Genomic DNA, 16,258 nt, shown 5'->3' on the forward strand with positions numbered 1-16,258 from the left:
TCTAGCAAGTTTTGTTAAAGAAAATTCAAGCCTTGCCTTGGAAATAGAGTATTTCCTCCTTTCTTCCTTTCTCTGCTTCTGGAAAAGGTTGCTGCAGTAAACAAATATGACCCTCCCCCTGAAGTGGTGGCAGCCCGAGATCACCTGACCCACGTTGTCAACAGTATGATGCAGCCACAGAGGATCTTCGACAGGTACTTATTAAGACTCCCAGGGCAGAGCGCAGGGTGAGCGGGCAGAAGATGGCATCATATTCTTTAGCCCTGTGTTTCATGACCCTTTCAATTTCTCAGCTTCTCTGAGGGAGGGCAGCCAAGTGTTGGTGATGACCCATTATCGCCCCCAAAAGTTCTGCTCACTGGGTGTTCCTCTTCCCCCTCAGCTCAGAGATGAGCCAATTCATTTCCACTCTCTCATCTGGCCCTGGTCTGTTGGCTAGCCTGTGCCTGTGACAGTGAGATGGAAAGCAAAGTTTGTCAACTTTTCTGCCTTAGGATAGAAACACAGACCTTAATCTCATTAACAGGAAATTGTGATCATTTATATCCATTGTAAATCTTTCTGTAGCTGGGAGGGATGCTAAATACTCCTGCCAGAGTGCATTACACAAATTGACATTATTAGGGAGTCCCCAGAAGGAAGTGCAACCTCCTTAACACTGAGCTGCAACCAGCCCAGCAGGGAGAAATCGCCCAGCTTGGCTGCACACCCGAAGAGTCTCTCACCTCTAAATTTGAAGACAGATCTACCATGGGCTCTCCATTTCTTTTTAAACAATCTGTTGGAGCAGATGGCCATTTACACTATAAGTATAATGCAGAAATTCTATCAATACCCAAAGGCATTTAAAAAAAATCCTTGGAAAACTCACAGATAAAACTGGCTTCTCTCCTTCATGTGGTATTTGCTCCTCTATCCTCTCATGCTTGACCTCCCACAGAGAGCCAACTGTTTTCTTTTAGGACCAAGACATGATCTTTTCTTATTTTTAACACATAGTTGAATAATATAAACATCAACAGTTTTATATGTTTATGGGAGCCTTCTAGATGAAATGATTTTCCATTTATTTGTGCATATCTGGAAAAGCACATTTGATTTGAAAGAAGAGCCTGGATGCCTCATTGTAATATAATATTATAATTTATAATATTGTTACTTGTTTTCATGCTTTAGGGAACATGTGTATGACAACACATATCAAAGGAGTTTATAGCAGTGTTTGACACATTTCTCAAGTTGGCTTACCTATGTGTGCTCTGATTGTATTAGATGATCACTGTCCCCTGTACTGGCATGACTGAGGGAAAGAGACCATGTTTGTTTGTTTGTTTGTTTGTTTGTTTGGGGGTGTCATGGGGCTTGAATTCTGGGCCTGGGCGTTGTCCCTGAGCTCTTCAGCTCAAGGCTACCACCCTACCCCTTGGCCCTCAGCCCCATTTCCCATTTTCTAATGATTAATTGGAGATAAGAGCCTCACCTTCTTTAGTGCCTGGACTGGCTTTGAACTGCGATCCTCAGATCTCAGGCTTCTGAGTAGCTAGGATTATAGGCATGAACCACCATGCCTAGTGAAGAGACCCTGTTTGAGAAGCACTTTGACTGCCGTGGCAGTGGTCGATAGCTTCCTTAACTGCCTCATACTTCCCCAGGTTCGTCTTGACTTAGTCTTATCCCACATCAGGAATTAGTCAAATCTCCAGGATGCCCTGATTTCAGCAATAAATGGCATTTTTAAGTCCCAATCTAGGTAATATTCATTTCTATTGGATTGGTCCTGCTTTCTAGGACTTTTAGTGGGAAAAGCTAGGAGTAATATGTCAAGAAGGAGATGTTTGGCAATCAGTTGAAGGACATCTGGGCTGACTCCCGTTTCTGATCGACCCTACCAAAGTGACTGTGAACACCGATGAGCAAGTGTTTGCACATGTACTGTTTCAGCTTGTTGGCTTCTAACAGGCATCCAGGGGTTGCCTTGGAGTTCCTGTCCTTGGCTCTGTCAGATGCCACCCCATTGTTCCCTTGCTTGCCCTGCAGAGACTCCAGCACCACACAGCCATACAGGAATGTGGGCCTGTCTGCATAAAACTGAAGACACATGTGAACATACATAGCCTTCAGTTATCCATGTTTTTCATGAGCTTTTGCTCTCAACCTTTTCCTGGTTTGCTGCAAGCATTTAGAAAAATCAAAGGAACATGTTATTTCTTAGTATTTACTGCATCTGTACCTCAGCAATGTATGTAAACATGATTTTATTTTATTCTTCAATTCTACAGTTGGTTTTATGAGCAGAGTTTAAAGCATATCACTCAGCAAGTTACAGTAGATTTTTTACTAATGCATTTATTCTTGAGGCTGAGGATTAGCTCACTAGAAGAGTACTTGCTTAGCAAATTCAAGGCCCTGAGTTTAGCCCTCAGCTCTGCAAACAAACAAGCAAACAAACAGATAAATTCATTCTTTAATTTGGATTTAGGGGCTGGAAGCCAAACCTAGAATCACATATTAACTCTCTCCTTTTCCTCTAAGCTAATTAGTCTGTCTAAGCCTCAGTATCTTTTTTTATTAAGATTTTATTAACACTGATTTTTACATCATATTTCAAATGTCATATTTAACAAGCATGTATTCTAAGAAGGGAATCTCTATATATAATCACTGGCACATAGATTTTAGAACATAATTAAAATTAAGCTGAGGGTTTGTATGTCATAAATACATATTAATCTATATAAGAAAACATGTCTATAGAGTATATATCTCATCATAGATTTTTATATCTATGTAGTTATGTTTATATCTCCGAGACCATGTCCATAACCTTGGGTACCCAAATATTGAGTCATTGCTCTTATACTGTTTGGATCTAATAGCCACATATTAAGACTACATACCATGCGCCTTTTGTTCCTTTGGTCTTGACTTATCTCACTCAATATGATTTGCTCTAGATTCATCCACTTCCCTGCAAATGCCATTATTTTATCTTGTCTGTTGGCTATGTAGAATTCCATTGTATATATGTACCACATTTTTGTGTCCATTTATCTGTAGCAGAGCATCTGGGTTGTTGACATTACTTGGCTATTGTGAATAGTGCAGAGATGAACATGGCTGAGCAGGTGTCCTTATCATATCCTGGGTTATGATGCTCAGGATAGATGCCCAGGATGGGTATGGAAGGAAAGTAGGGAAGGTCTGATGTATTATTGGTAAATATCTTTATTCAGTTGGTTGGCTGTCTTTCTACTTTAATGGCTATGCTTTTATCTGTGCAGAAACCTTTTATTTTTAGGTAGTCCCATTTGTCGAGTCTCCCTTCAATCTGTTTATACCTCAGTTTCTTTTTTTTTTTTTTGCCAGTGCTCAGGGCCTGAGCACTGTCCTTGGACTTTCTCAAGGCTAGAGCTCTACCACTTGAGCCTCAGCACCACTTCCGGCTTTTTTTCTATATGTGGTACCAAGGAATCGAACCCGGGTCTTCATGCATGCTAGGCAAGCACTTTAACCACTAGGCCAAACTCCCAGCCCTATACCTCAGTTTCTTAAGATTCACTAGCTTCATATAATCATAAGAGAATACACATTAAACTTTTAGAACATGCCTGGCACTTGCTGATTGTTTTTGTCACTTTCCTGAAGTTTGCTCTGCCTACCTATGGGTATAGCTGTTAAATGCAGAGAATAGTTACTTTTTTCTTTTCGTCCAGTCCTAGGGCTCGAACTCAAGGCCTGAGCCTGTCCCTGAGCCTCCTTATGCTCAAGGCTAGCACTCTACCACTTGAGCCACAGCACCACTTCCAGCTTTTTCTGAGAAGTTTTTAGAGATAAGAGTTTCACAGATTTTTCTACTCAGTCTGGCTTTGAACCACAATCCTCACATCTCAGCCTCCTAAGTAGCTAGGATTACATGTGAGAGCCACTGGTACCTGGCTCCATTACCTCTTTTCAGTATTACATTTTAGGAGGAGTATGTTACCAGGTAAAAACTATATTTTTTCTTGGTAAAGTAAATTTACATACATTTTTATTTTATCTTATTTGTTATCCATGTTTCAAATACTATTTTTTATATCTTATAATCCCTTTGTTTTTATAATGCCTATGTCTGACAGATGCTCACTAATTACGACCGTGACACAGAAACCACCCAGTGGCTTTGGTTAATACATTGCATCTGTGGCAGCAGCAGGACACTCATTCTCTGTGGTCTTCCGTTGCAGCACTCTGCCCAGTCTGGATGCCCCCTACCCAATGTTGATACTAGCTGGACCTGAAGCCTGTGGGAAACGAGAGCTTGCCCACCGCCTCTGCCGACAGTTTAATACTTTCTTCAGATATGGGTAAGTATTTTTTACTTGTAATTCTTCTATGTCACTGCAGGTTCTTTCCTACTAAGTGCTCTGATGTTGTTAATTTGGGGTGTTTCTTTCAAGCCAGCTTATGAATGTGCACATCAGCTTAATTATGTTTTTTACAGTGGTGCCAGAAGTTGTAACTAAATTGTTCAATAGATCTGGTAAGGACAGGACACTGCAGGTCTATTAGTCCTTGAAGGTAATTTATTGAAACAATGGGATCAATGCGATTACTGGGTTTGGGAATGATTTAAAAATCTTGATTCTCATCTCATCCTAATTGATGAAGTAGAAATGATTGTTAAAGGATGTTCCTAGTTACAAAAGAGCTTAGTAAGAACAAGAAGAAACAGAATAGCATGTCTTTTTTGAAACATTAAACAATTAGCAGTGAACACTCCCAGAAACAAAGTTCAGCACACCTTTTCTTATATATCTTGATTATCTTTTCTGCATTTTTGTTGTTGTTGCAGTGGTGGTAGTGAGGCTCGAACTCAGGGCCTGAGCTCTTTTGTTCAAGGCTAGCGCTCTACCATTTTGAGGCACAGTACCATTTCCAGTTTTCTGGTGGTTCATTTGAGATAAGAATCTCACAGACTTTCCTGCCTCAAATGGCCTTGAATCTCCATCATCAGATCTCAGCCACCTGAGTTGCTAGGATGTGAGTGATCGGGGCCAGGCATGACATTTTTTTTTTTTTTTTGGTCTGTCGTGGGGCTTGAACTCTGGGCCTGGGCACTGTCCCGGAGCTCTTCAGCTCAAGTCTACCACCCCACCCCTTGAGCCACAGCACCACTTCTGGTTTTCTGGTGAGTAATTGGAGATAAGAGTCTCATGGACTTTAGTACCTGGGCTGGCTTTGACCTACGATCTTCAGATCTCAGCCTCCTGAGTACATAGGATTACAGTTATGAGCCACTGCACCCAGTACATGAATTTTATTATTACTTTAAATCTCTCTATGTTTAACTTAACCTACTGAAATCAGCCTTCAGGCTGTGAAAACGTGTTGCTGTTTAATTGAGTATACTGTAGTAGTTTAGAAGGTAGGATCCTCCTGTGAGCATGAGTCACAGTGTTGACAAGTGACTCTCCTAGGTTCTGCTTGGGCTGCAGGCTGGCAGCACTGAAGCTTCTGAATCTCCTCCTTTTTAAAGACACATTTCAGCTGAAGGAGAAGGGAAGGGCAACAAAAGTATTTCTGGTCCTTTCTAACAGGTTAGCACTCGATGCTCTTAGCGTTTCCTGAAGCAAGTATTGTTTTGGAATGTAACTTCATAATGGCCATTAAAATAGAGAATTGCATCCAAAATATTAGAACCATTCAAGAAAATCATCCCCTCTGGATTTATAGGTTACTTTAGAGGGTTTTTTAAAAAAAAACTATTTTCATTTTATTCTTTGTGTATAGGAAAGGACTTACTTGTACATTAGAAGTGTCTATCAATGAATTGAGGATGTGACTTCCAAGATATGTCAGACAGCCAAAAAATAAATGTGTCATTTTTCTGACATCATTGTAGGAAAGCTATGAATGTCCAAACACTGTAAATGTGGTTTTAAATAGGCTCATTTGCTTAGGTTTCTAAAAATGCAAGCCACATTTTGAACAACTGTGGTACACAAATCCTATAGAATAATTTGATTAATATTGCTTAAATGCTCTGAAATAATGAGCTATAATTAAACAGTAGAGTACCATTACACTTATATGAGGGGACTCAACCTGTTTTAAAGGATAAGCTGAGCACAGTGAATGGAAGGTCAAACTCAAGGGCCAAAGGAGAGTTGGTCACTATTTTGCTAAAGTATAATTATGGAGCCCAAAAGACCTTGAGAGCCAAGGCTTTCTCTGGTTCCTCTCACATCTCTGATAACAATTATGATGCTAACCTCGGATCTCCTGGTTCTTTTTGTTTGTTAATAAATGTTCCTGCCAAGGTATGCTTGGTTCTGTGTGTTCTTGGAGAGAGAGATGGTGGTGGGTATAATGGGGCTTGAACTCAGGGCTTTATGTTTGCTATGCAGGTACTCTATGGCTTGAGTCATACCTTCAGCTCATTTTGTTGTGGTTGATTTTGAGATAGGGTCCGGAGTTTTTGCCTGGTTTGATATATTTCTCCTCTTTTTCTGTTTATACTTCCTGCTGTAACTAGGATGACCAGTGCAAGCCAGCATGTCCAGCTTTTTCTTTTGAGATTGGATCTTGTGAACTTGTTTCCTGGATTGTCCTGGAACAATGATTCTCCCAATCTCAGCCTCCTGCATAGTTGAGATGAGACATGAGCCACTGTAGCCAGGTATTGGTTGAGAATGGGCTATTCCAAACTTTTTGCCCAAGCTGTTCTGGAACCACAAACCTCCTAATTTCTGCTTCCTGAGTAGCCTGACCACCAGTGTTCAACCCTCTTGCAGCTCTTTATTGACTTAAAATCAAGATGCTAATCCAATCTTTCCCTAAATTCTTACCTGACTAAACCCCACAATTACTCATGTTCACAAAATCCTGTATTTCCCTTATCTATCCTTCTTCCTCATCCCCTTCTTCCTCTTCCTCTCCACCTCCCACTCCTTCCCCCCTTCTGTCTCCTCCTCCTCCTCCTTCTTCTCTTCTCCTCATACTTTAACTGATTCGTTCTATATTTGTCTTTCCTCTTGTCTGTAATACCAGTCAATATAGGAATCATGTCATCTTTTTACACCAATGAGTTCTTGCTGTCCAATATATGACCAGGTGCATAATGCATGTGTGATAAATACCTCTTGGATGACTTAACTCATCAATCAAGTGAGTGGATGACTGAATTAATGGTAATGTATGAACATTTAGTGGAAATGACCATTTTTCCCTCATGCATAGATGGAGAAACAGATGAATACATTCACCCAACAATGGATGGATATCAATTCATTTTGTCATGTGCTAGTCCTTGAGGTTATGGTGGGAACAGGACTGTAGAGGTACTTTGCCTTTATGATATTTGTAGTCTATGGCAAATATTCACACAGATAATTAAAGCTGGATAAAATTTGTATATGGGCCTGAGGTGAAGAAACAAAAAGTCCTAAAATGAACCTCATGTCTTAGACTGCTCATGCTCATACTTTCCTCCAGCTGGAATTAGTCGCATGTGGAATCCCTGACCCCTGCCACCTGTACTCACTCGATCTCACTCAGGCTCAGAAACGCTGACCATCCATTCATGGTCACTTGATCAGAAATAGAGATCTGGGCTTAGACAGTGGCAAACCATCTCAGAAGTCCATCAAGGTCTGGATCAGAATCCATATCACTGGATTTTTTAAAAAGGAGACTATATGGCTAGAAGTATCATCCATTGAGAAAGCCAGATAGTCCTACCATTATTATAAACAGCATCTTTCTAGTTAAAAACCCAAGATAAAACCCCAAACTCATCTTCAGGGATAATCCATGGCTCTTGTTTAGATTTTCTTCTCATTTATTCTTTCCAGCATGAGTTTTATTGATTTTTTTAATGCAACGAGAGCATATACAAATATAGTTTAATGATGAAACATAAAAGCATTTACAAAGTGCTTTCCCTGCTATTTCTTCAGGTCTTTTATTCTCCCCTCTTTTTCATATAATATTTTCCTAACATTGTACTTCCCTTTTAAATTGCATTCACCCAAGATGGAGACATTCTATGAAATTTTCACATGCTAAGTTCCATGTCAAGACATATAATTTAGTCATAGAACAAATAGGTGTGGTTAAAAGATCCTGTCCATGGATCTGGTGAGTTAGCAAACTTTTCCAACTAGTCTGGAGTTTGTTTACAAGTTAATATTGTCATTTGCTAAATGAAACTAGAAGCATGTTGACTTATAAGCCATGTTTGGCTAGTAAATGGGTTAGTGAATAATAAACTCATAGAAATACTTCTGTAAAGAGAAGGATATTGAAAGTGCTAGCCCAAGAATATTTGCTTGTCTAATCTTTGACAACAGTTTTCTCTAAGTGTGCTGAAACATTGCCTTTAATATGAAATATTTCCTTTTTAAGATGGTCATATTTGAGCAGCATGCAGCTGACATTTCTGCATATGAAAACTGAATGACAGTTCAAAAACCCTCAAGTCATTTAAGTCCTCCCTATCAGAAAGTTCCCCAGCCATCCCAAGCCTGTTACCTCATTCACATCCATGCCTTCTGCACAGCCACCTCTAGCTGCCTGTCCACGTGCTTCACAGTGCTTCTTTGTTCTGTCTTATTTTTAGAGATTCTGGGAAAAAAATCTCTCTGCCACTCAATTCCTTTGTTGGGAAGTGCCAATTCAGTGTAGCATGTAAAGACCATTCTAAAGGTTTGCAGCCAGGGTGTCAGGGCACCAATTTATCTTTCCTGCCTGTCAAGGACACCGGTAGATAGGGGGTCCCAGGTCTCTGTCAGGCACAGGGAGAAATGCCAGTGCATTCCAGCAGCAAAACAAATGTCGCAGTATTTTGACAGTCTTCTCTTAGAAAATACATTCCTTCCTGAGTGGACAATTTCAATGTAATGTTAAAACCTTAAAATTACTCAGTACAGTTAATTCTTAATTGCAGCAGAAAGGGAATACAACTAAAGATGAAAAGACAAGAGAAAGAGAACAACCGTGTGAACTATAAATATTTATAGACCTTGGCTATGTAAGCTATGTAATAACCCTTGGACACTTTTTGCTCAAGCCTAGCACTCTGCCACTTGAACCACAGCACCACTCCCAGCTTTTTCTGTATGTGTACTACCAGGGAATCAATCCCAGGGCTTTGTGTATGCTAGGCAAGCATTCTACCACTAGGCCACGCTCTCGGCCCAATGAGACTTAAGGTTACCACTTCACTGTTTTAGTTAAAAGGGCCGACGCTGGATTCATCCAGATGTGGCTACCGTATGGCATATGTGGGCACTGTGACAGTTTCATCATATATAAAATAAAAATAGTAAGTGATACCTGATTCATATTTTTGTGTAGCACTAAGTAGAAGTTATCAACCAAGTGCCTAGCTAGCTTCATCTCAAATTTTAAAATTATAGGATAGTACTGAAAAGAATCAATTAGCATTCCTAGAAGTGAGTGCAAGAAGACAGAATAATATGAAATCAAGAGTCCTTGGGAAAGCCAGGGACTATAATCCTAGCCACTCTTGAGGGTGAGGCCTAGTTCGAAATGAACCTGAGCAGGAAAGTCCCCCAGACTCTTCTGTCCAAATAACTAACAAAAAGCCAGAAGTAGAGGCATGGCTCAAGTGCTAGAATATCACTCTTGACAAAATGCTAAGTGAGAGTGCAAAGCCTTTAGTTCAAGCCCCAGTCCTGGTGTGCTTGTACATACACACGCACACACACACACACACACACACACACACACACACACACACACACACATACACACGACTCATGGGGAGTGTGGGGGACCCTATATTCTGGTTTGGGGATCTTGAATAAGTCATAGTCGTCTATGCACCTGTTACCCATGTTACCTTTCCTTGAATTTACACATGTTCGGTGAAGGCTATATGCCAGGCATTGGGAAAGGACAATGATCAGGGCAAAGTCCTCCCCTTGCTTGGGAAGATGAGAGAAAGCAGACCACTGTAGGAAGGAAGGCCTATGGTAGGCCAGTAACCAGGTACAGTGCGGTTGGTAGTTAAGACAGGCTTCTGTGGGTAAGCTGAGATTTCTACTCTGCACAGGAGCCGTGGAGCTCCACGAGAGGCTCGTACACACTATGACATGGACCTGCAGGCCACATCTCCTCAAGAGGGAATGAGATGGGACCCTGAAAAGAGAGTTGAGAAGCAAATGGTACAGGCCAAGGCTAGGGAAGTTTAAGAAAAAGGTACATGATTCCCCAAAGGAGGTTAAGAAAAGCACTGGGGTGGATGAGTCCTGAAACCAAGTGCACAGCCAGGTAGAGGGAAAGAGGCCAGCCTTTCAAAAATGCTCATCAGTCACTGAAAAGCTAGAAAGAGAAGTGATAACATTATACTTCCTTGGGGTGATGATGTGATGCGCAGGGGGTGACCCAAAAGCAAGTAGACATGCTGGGAAGCCAGCATGTGTACATCAGCCTTATTGACTCCAGTGATTAAGTACAGACAGTGTCTCCACAATTACATAACAGTATGACCTGCGGATTGTTTTCATTGCTTCAACATTCTTTGTCCTGCAAGCCTTTCCATTTTGAATCTCATGTTCACAGAAATTGACAGGGTTGTCTGTTCTACGATTTCAGGGCTTGTCATACTACACGACCTCCGTATTTTGGAGAAGGGGATCGGGTTGATTATCATTTCATCTCTCAAGAGGTTTTTGATGAAATGCTAAACATGGTAAGAACATTTTCCTTTTTTTTTACTGCATAAAGAGGACATACTCTCTATCAGAAATGTTAAGAAATTGTGGTTTTTAAAAGAGGGAAAAAGAGCCGGGCTCACATCTGTAATCCTAGCTATTCAGAAGGCTGAGATCTGAGGATCACTGTTCAAAGCCAGCCCTGGCATTAAAGTCCATAAGATTCTTATCTCCAATTAACCACCAGAAAACCGGAAATGGCACTGTGGTTCAAGGGGTAGGGCTGTAGCCTTGAGCTGAAGAGGTCAGGGACAACACCCAGGCCCACAGTTCAAGTCCCACAGCCAATTTCTCCCCCTCCCCCAAAAAAATTAGGGAAAAAGAAGCCAGGTGTGGTGGCTCATGGCTCTAATCCCAGTTACTGGAGAGACAGAGAACTGGAGGTGAAGGTGGGGAAGTTCAAAGATCAAAGCCAGACTGGTAACAAATTTAGCAAGGTCCCATCTCAACATAGAGCTGAATATGGCTGTACATTCCTCTAATACTAGCTATGTAAATAGGAGGACCAAGGTCCAAGCCAGTCTTGGTATAAACATAAGACCCTATAAGAAATAAAACCAAAGCAAAAGGTGGTAGGGCTACAGCTCCAGTGTAGAGCACCTGTGTAGTCAACACAAAGCTTTGAGTTCAACCCCTGCTACTACTTCCCACAAGGGAAAAATGAAAATTTTGCTGTTCTAAAGATCCTTCAACTTGAATGTTGTTGTTGTTTTTTTGCCAGTCCTGGTCCTTGAACTCAGGGTCTGAGCACTGTCCTTGGGCTTTCTCAAGTCTAGAGCTCTGCCACTTGAGCCACAGCACCATTTCTGGCTTTTTCTTGTATATGTGGTGCCAAAGAATGGAACCCAGGTCTTCATGCATGCTAGACAAGCACTCTACCACTAGGCCAAACTCTCAGCCCTTGAATGTTTTTTTCACGGAAACCCTATTCATCTAGTTAGTGGTAATACACAACACTCCTACCTTTAGAACCATTTTCATAAAACAATTTCCATGATGCATTTTGATTTTTATATGCCAAGGGAATCCTCTTGGCCCTGTTGTTAAAGCACCTGTGATGTGAACACATACCATCTCATATCATCATTTCCACTAATGAATCTGTGGAGCTCCTGCTTTTTTCTTCACCATCTACCTCATTCTATTTGTGTATAGTATCATTCTCTTTTTATCAAACATTGGTCTACAGGAGAGAATTTTGTTGTGACATTTCTCCTTATCTCTGATGGGATATATTCCCATCATTGTTATTCCTTTGCCCTCTGAAAATAATTTTAACAAATTTTATTATATTTTCCACATGCAAACCATCTACTATCTTCATTCTTTATTGGCCCTTGAACTCAGGGTCTGGGCACTATTCCTGAGCTGTTTTGCATAAGACTAGCCCTCTACCTCTTGAACCACATCTCTACTTCTGGGTTTTTGGTGGTTAATAGGAGATAAAAGTTTCATAAACTTTCCTGCCTGGGCTGGTTTTGAACCACGATCCTCAAATCTCAGCCTCCTGAAAGGCTGGGATTACAGGTGTGAGTCACAAGCTCCCAGCCATTCATTTAATTTTGAACGACTATCTCTAAATATGGTGCATGTTTCAATATTTTTCTTACACTCACAGAAAATCCTAAATGAGGAAATCTACTCCCTCGGCTGCTTTCTCTCTAACCTTGTCAAAAGAACATCTTGGGCATTATAATTTTCTCTCCTAGGTTTGTATGTTGGCAGTTCAACTTGATTTATTAAGAGTACTATGGAATTTCATATTCCTAAAAGTCTTAACTGAGATTTGAGGAATTATCTTGATTTTACTAAGAAGCAGGCTCTTGAGACTCTTTAGGTTAAAAGACAGCTAGTTCCCTTTATACATTATTGATGAGAATGTCAATTAGTCCACCAGCCACTATGGAAATCACGATGGAGTTCCTCAAACAGCTTGAGTGTAAACCCAATCGAATCTTAAGTCAGCATGCAATACCAAGTTTTCGGGTCAGCCTGGGTGATCATGCACAGGTAAATAAAGAAAAGGTGGCATAGATACACACAATGGAGCTATATGAGGAACAAAATCATGTCATTTGAGAAAAAAAAAGATGGAACTGGAGCTCATTAAATTAAGATCATCATTAAGCCAGACTCTTGAAAAACAAACATTGCCTGTGCTTTCTCACATGCATTGGTGCCTAGCCTTAAAAATATAAGGACCAGTAAGCAGAAGGGGAGCTATCTGAGAAGAAGATGGGGTCTAGCTGGGCGTGGTATGAGAAAGAGAGATGGAGCATAAATACAATAAAAGCATATAACTTACATCTATGAAAATGTCAGAACAAGGCCCATTATTTTGTACAATGAACATGTGCCAAAAAGACACCTCATTTCTGATGCTAATATTAATTTCTTCTGCCAGAGTCTGAACCATTTTCCTTTCTGGTCAGCCCATGTGTCCTCAGTGTACCCACTGGCTTCCTCATGCTCCAGCCCTTAGCCAGCCTTTAAGCAAAGTTTGGTTTCATTTCTAGCCTAAGAAATCTCTGTACTGTGCTATATTAAACCTTGAGTTTTACTTCCTCTACACAACTCCTTATGTGCTTGAGAAGTATTCGGTTTTACTCTTTCTGCTTAACATATATTATTTCATTATCATATAATTTTCTTTATCTTGGATTTTGCCTCTGATCTCTGTTTCTTGAATGTGTGAAACTGTCTCATGAGAGATACAGCCTGGGATTATAAATTTGAGACACATTTAGTCATGATTGCCAGTCACTCCCACATACTCAGCCATCTGCACACGGAACATGCTTCCATACATACAGCACGCAGCCAGACAGCCTCACCCCACAGGCAGTTACCCTGGTACACCGTACCCCATCTACCTGCTGTGGAAAGTCACACCTGCCTGCTGTGATAGGTTCAATACACAGACCTGCACCCTTCCCATAAATGCAGGCCTTCTCCCAATTCACACACGCGTTCCCAGACACAACCCCCTTTTATAGGTCACGAACCATGAAAAATGGCTCACCTATTGCAACTGTTCCTCTCTTGAGGAAATGAAACAGCTAGGATGGAGAGTTAGAGGAGTACAAACAGATGCATCTCACTATCTAGAAAATAAAAAAATTCTCTTAACCTCATATCCTTTCAGAAAATAGTTTTGGGCTCCACAGATGAAAGCACTAAGATGAACAGTAACTCAACTACTCTCTCTCTATATTCTCTCTCTCTCTCTCTCTCTCTCTCTCTCTCTATATATATATATATATATATATTATATATTATAATATATATATATATATATATATTAGTTGTGTATGTATTTGCATTGAGGGTTGGGGCAGCCCAGAGGCCAAGGAGAGCTGATGGTGGAGATGGAGATGGAGTGAAGTCTCACCTGCTTGTATGACAAGGCCTTCAACTGATTGCATGAGGTCCATCCACACAGAAAAGGCAATTAGCTTTCTCAAACTAGGGTTTGAACCAGGGTCCTCAAGCTCTGGCTGGGCTTGCTTGCTCACAGCTAGTATTCTACACTATGAGCCATACCTTCAGTATAGCCTTTTGCCAATTTAGTCCCAAGGACTTTTTCTGCTTAGGCTAGCTTTGTGTGACCCTCCAGTCCTCAGCTTCCTGAGTGACTATGACTGTAGGCGAGAGCCACTCACCAGCACCCATCTTTGTTCACAAATTTAAATGTTAAATTTCACCTAAAACATCCTCCAAGTTAACAGATAAAATTAACTACCACAAAGGTAGACACACACACACACACACACACACACACACACACACACACGCACACACTTCTGAGAACCAGATGTCTACTTACATAAATACAGATGTCTAAATATATAAATATCATAAAGATAGATCATTATATGGAAAGATACATGGAAAGATAGTATGGAAAGGAGTTGCAGTATTTTCCCTCTAAATAACAAAATGAGTGTGACATTGCCAGAGCAAAGTTTTGGTATATTTGTTACTAGGTTTTTAACTCAAAATATATAACAAAAACTTGCTCTGACTAATGAGGGTGTGGATTTTCCTCATCACCCTCAGCAGATGTATCCCTGGAGACCCAGACAACCTGCAGAGACTGTCTGTGACTCGTACCCAGCACCTGGCCTCTGGCAGAGAGCATGCATCAACATCTGGAGCCAGGAGGGCAGCAGCTGACCCTCCGCTCCTGCTGCTCTTAATGATGCTGCTGCCATTTGAAGGAAATCAAAGCACCTTCACTCATTATTTATTTTAGAGACAGGCATACGAGAAGTCACACTCACCAAGGTCATCTGCATTTTTATTCCTTCTGCTTCTAGTTAGATGAGAAGTAATGGCTTAATAAATATAACATTATCAAAGGAAAAGTCATGGGAAATTTGAGAGGTGTGCTTTTACTTCCATTTCTGGCAAGGGAGTACAGCTGTTGGAAGAACTGAGTTTCCAGAATACAGACTATAAATACATGTATTTATAGTCCAAATGGCTATGCAGCAGGCAACAATTCTGTTAAATAACACTTGGGGTAGTTTCAGTAAGAAGCTATCTTTATGAGGAAAAACAGGATGGGTCCCATTTTTCAAAGCTTTTAGGACGCCTCTGTAATTCAAAGCCTTCAGGAATTTCCCATAACTCATGGCTTATCTTGAAATGCAAGGATTTGGGGAATAGGAGACTTGTCTTGACTACCTGGGCTGCTGGTAGAGCTGAAAGGGCTGAGGCAAAGAACAAGCTATTAGCTTTGCTCCTTTAATAATAGAGGTTTGTGGTATAGATTTGGCAGGAATTGGATGAAAAACAAAATGGTTCATTCTACCATAAGCTTCAGTTTTGATCCCTCCTGTAACATTTGATCTATAGATTATTTCTGAACACTGATTTTTTTGGTAAGCTTATAATTCTGAACAAGTCTCTCTCTCCACTACAGTTTGATGTTAGATTTCATAGCCCATTGATATTTTGTGCTTCTTACATAGTGGCTACTATTTTTAAGTTTCATGGATTTACTTAAAGATAAGACATCAACTGATTTTACTTCTTTAAATTCCATTAAGATCACTGTTATATAAAAATCTCTGTGACCTTTCAAATTCCAGGGGAAATTCATTCTGACATTTAATTATGGTAATCACAGTTACGGATTAAATAGAGATACTGTGGAAGGTATTGCAAGAGATGGGTTGGCGAGCTGTATTCATATGGAAATCGAAGTAAGTATTTTTTTCATTTAATCAGGTGTGTGTGTGTGTGTGTGTGTGTGTGTGTGTGTGCTTGTGGTTGTCTGGGCTGCCATGTGTGGTCAAAAAGAGATATGTTTGGACTAACTGGTCACACTACTAGGCACAAGAGAATTGTATATGAAAGTGTGAGTTATTAAGTTTATAATTAGTATGGGGAAGGCCAGATGTGAAAAGTTAATTACATTATAGTCCAAGAAATTACACATGAAGTATGTGTCAAACTGCAATTCAAGATTCATTTTCTTTTGTTTCCTCACTAAGGTATCCTTTTGCTTTTCACAGCCTGGCCTCTGTTTT

At 40.5% G+C, this 16,258-nt stretch overlaps 1 protein-coding gene across 1 annotated transcript in view; it reads left to right on the plus strand.

Moving 5' to 3' along the window:
- Positions 1-16,258, plus strand: part of LOC150063599 (leucine-rich repeat and guanylate kinase domain-containing protein-like) — an 88,405-nt gene that overhangs the window by 39,156 nt on the left and 32,991 nt on the right. The window contains exons 10-13 of the mRNA XM_090333324.1: positions 88-194; positions 4,227-4,346; positions 10,603-10,699; positions 15,818-15,931. Coding sequence (XP_090189450.1) covers positions 88-194; positions 4,227-4,346; positions 10,603-10,699; positions 15,818-15,931 — 438 coding nt within the window. The remainder of the gene's footprint in view (positions 1-87; positions 195-4,226; positions 4,347-10,602; positions 10,700-15,817; positions 15,932-16,258) is intronic.

Source organism: Megascapheus bottae, chromosome 5, assembly GCF_031878675.1.
Source record: "Megascapheus bottae isolate mThoBot1 chromosome 5, mThoBot2.hap1, whole genome shotgun sequence".
NCBI classification, from domain to species: domain Eukaryota; kingdom Metazoa; phylum Chordata; class Mammalia; order Rodentia; family Geomyidae; genus Megascapheus; species Megascapheus bottae.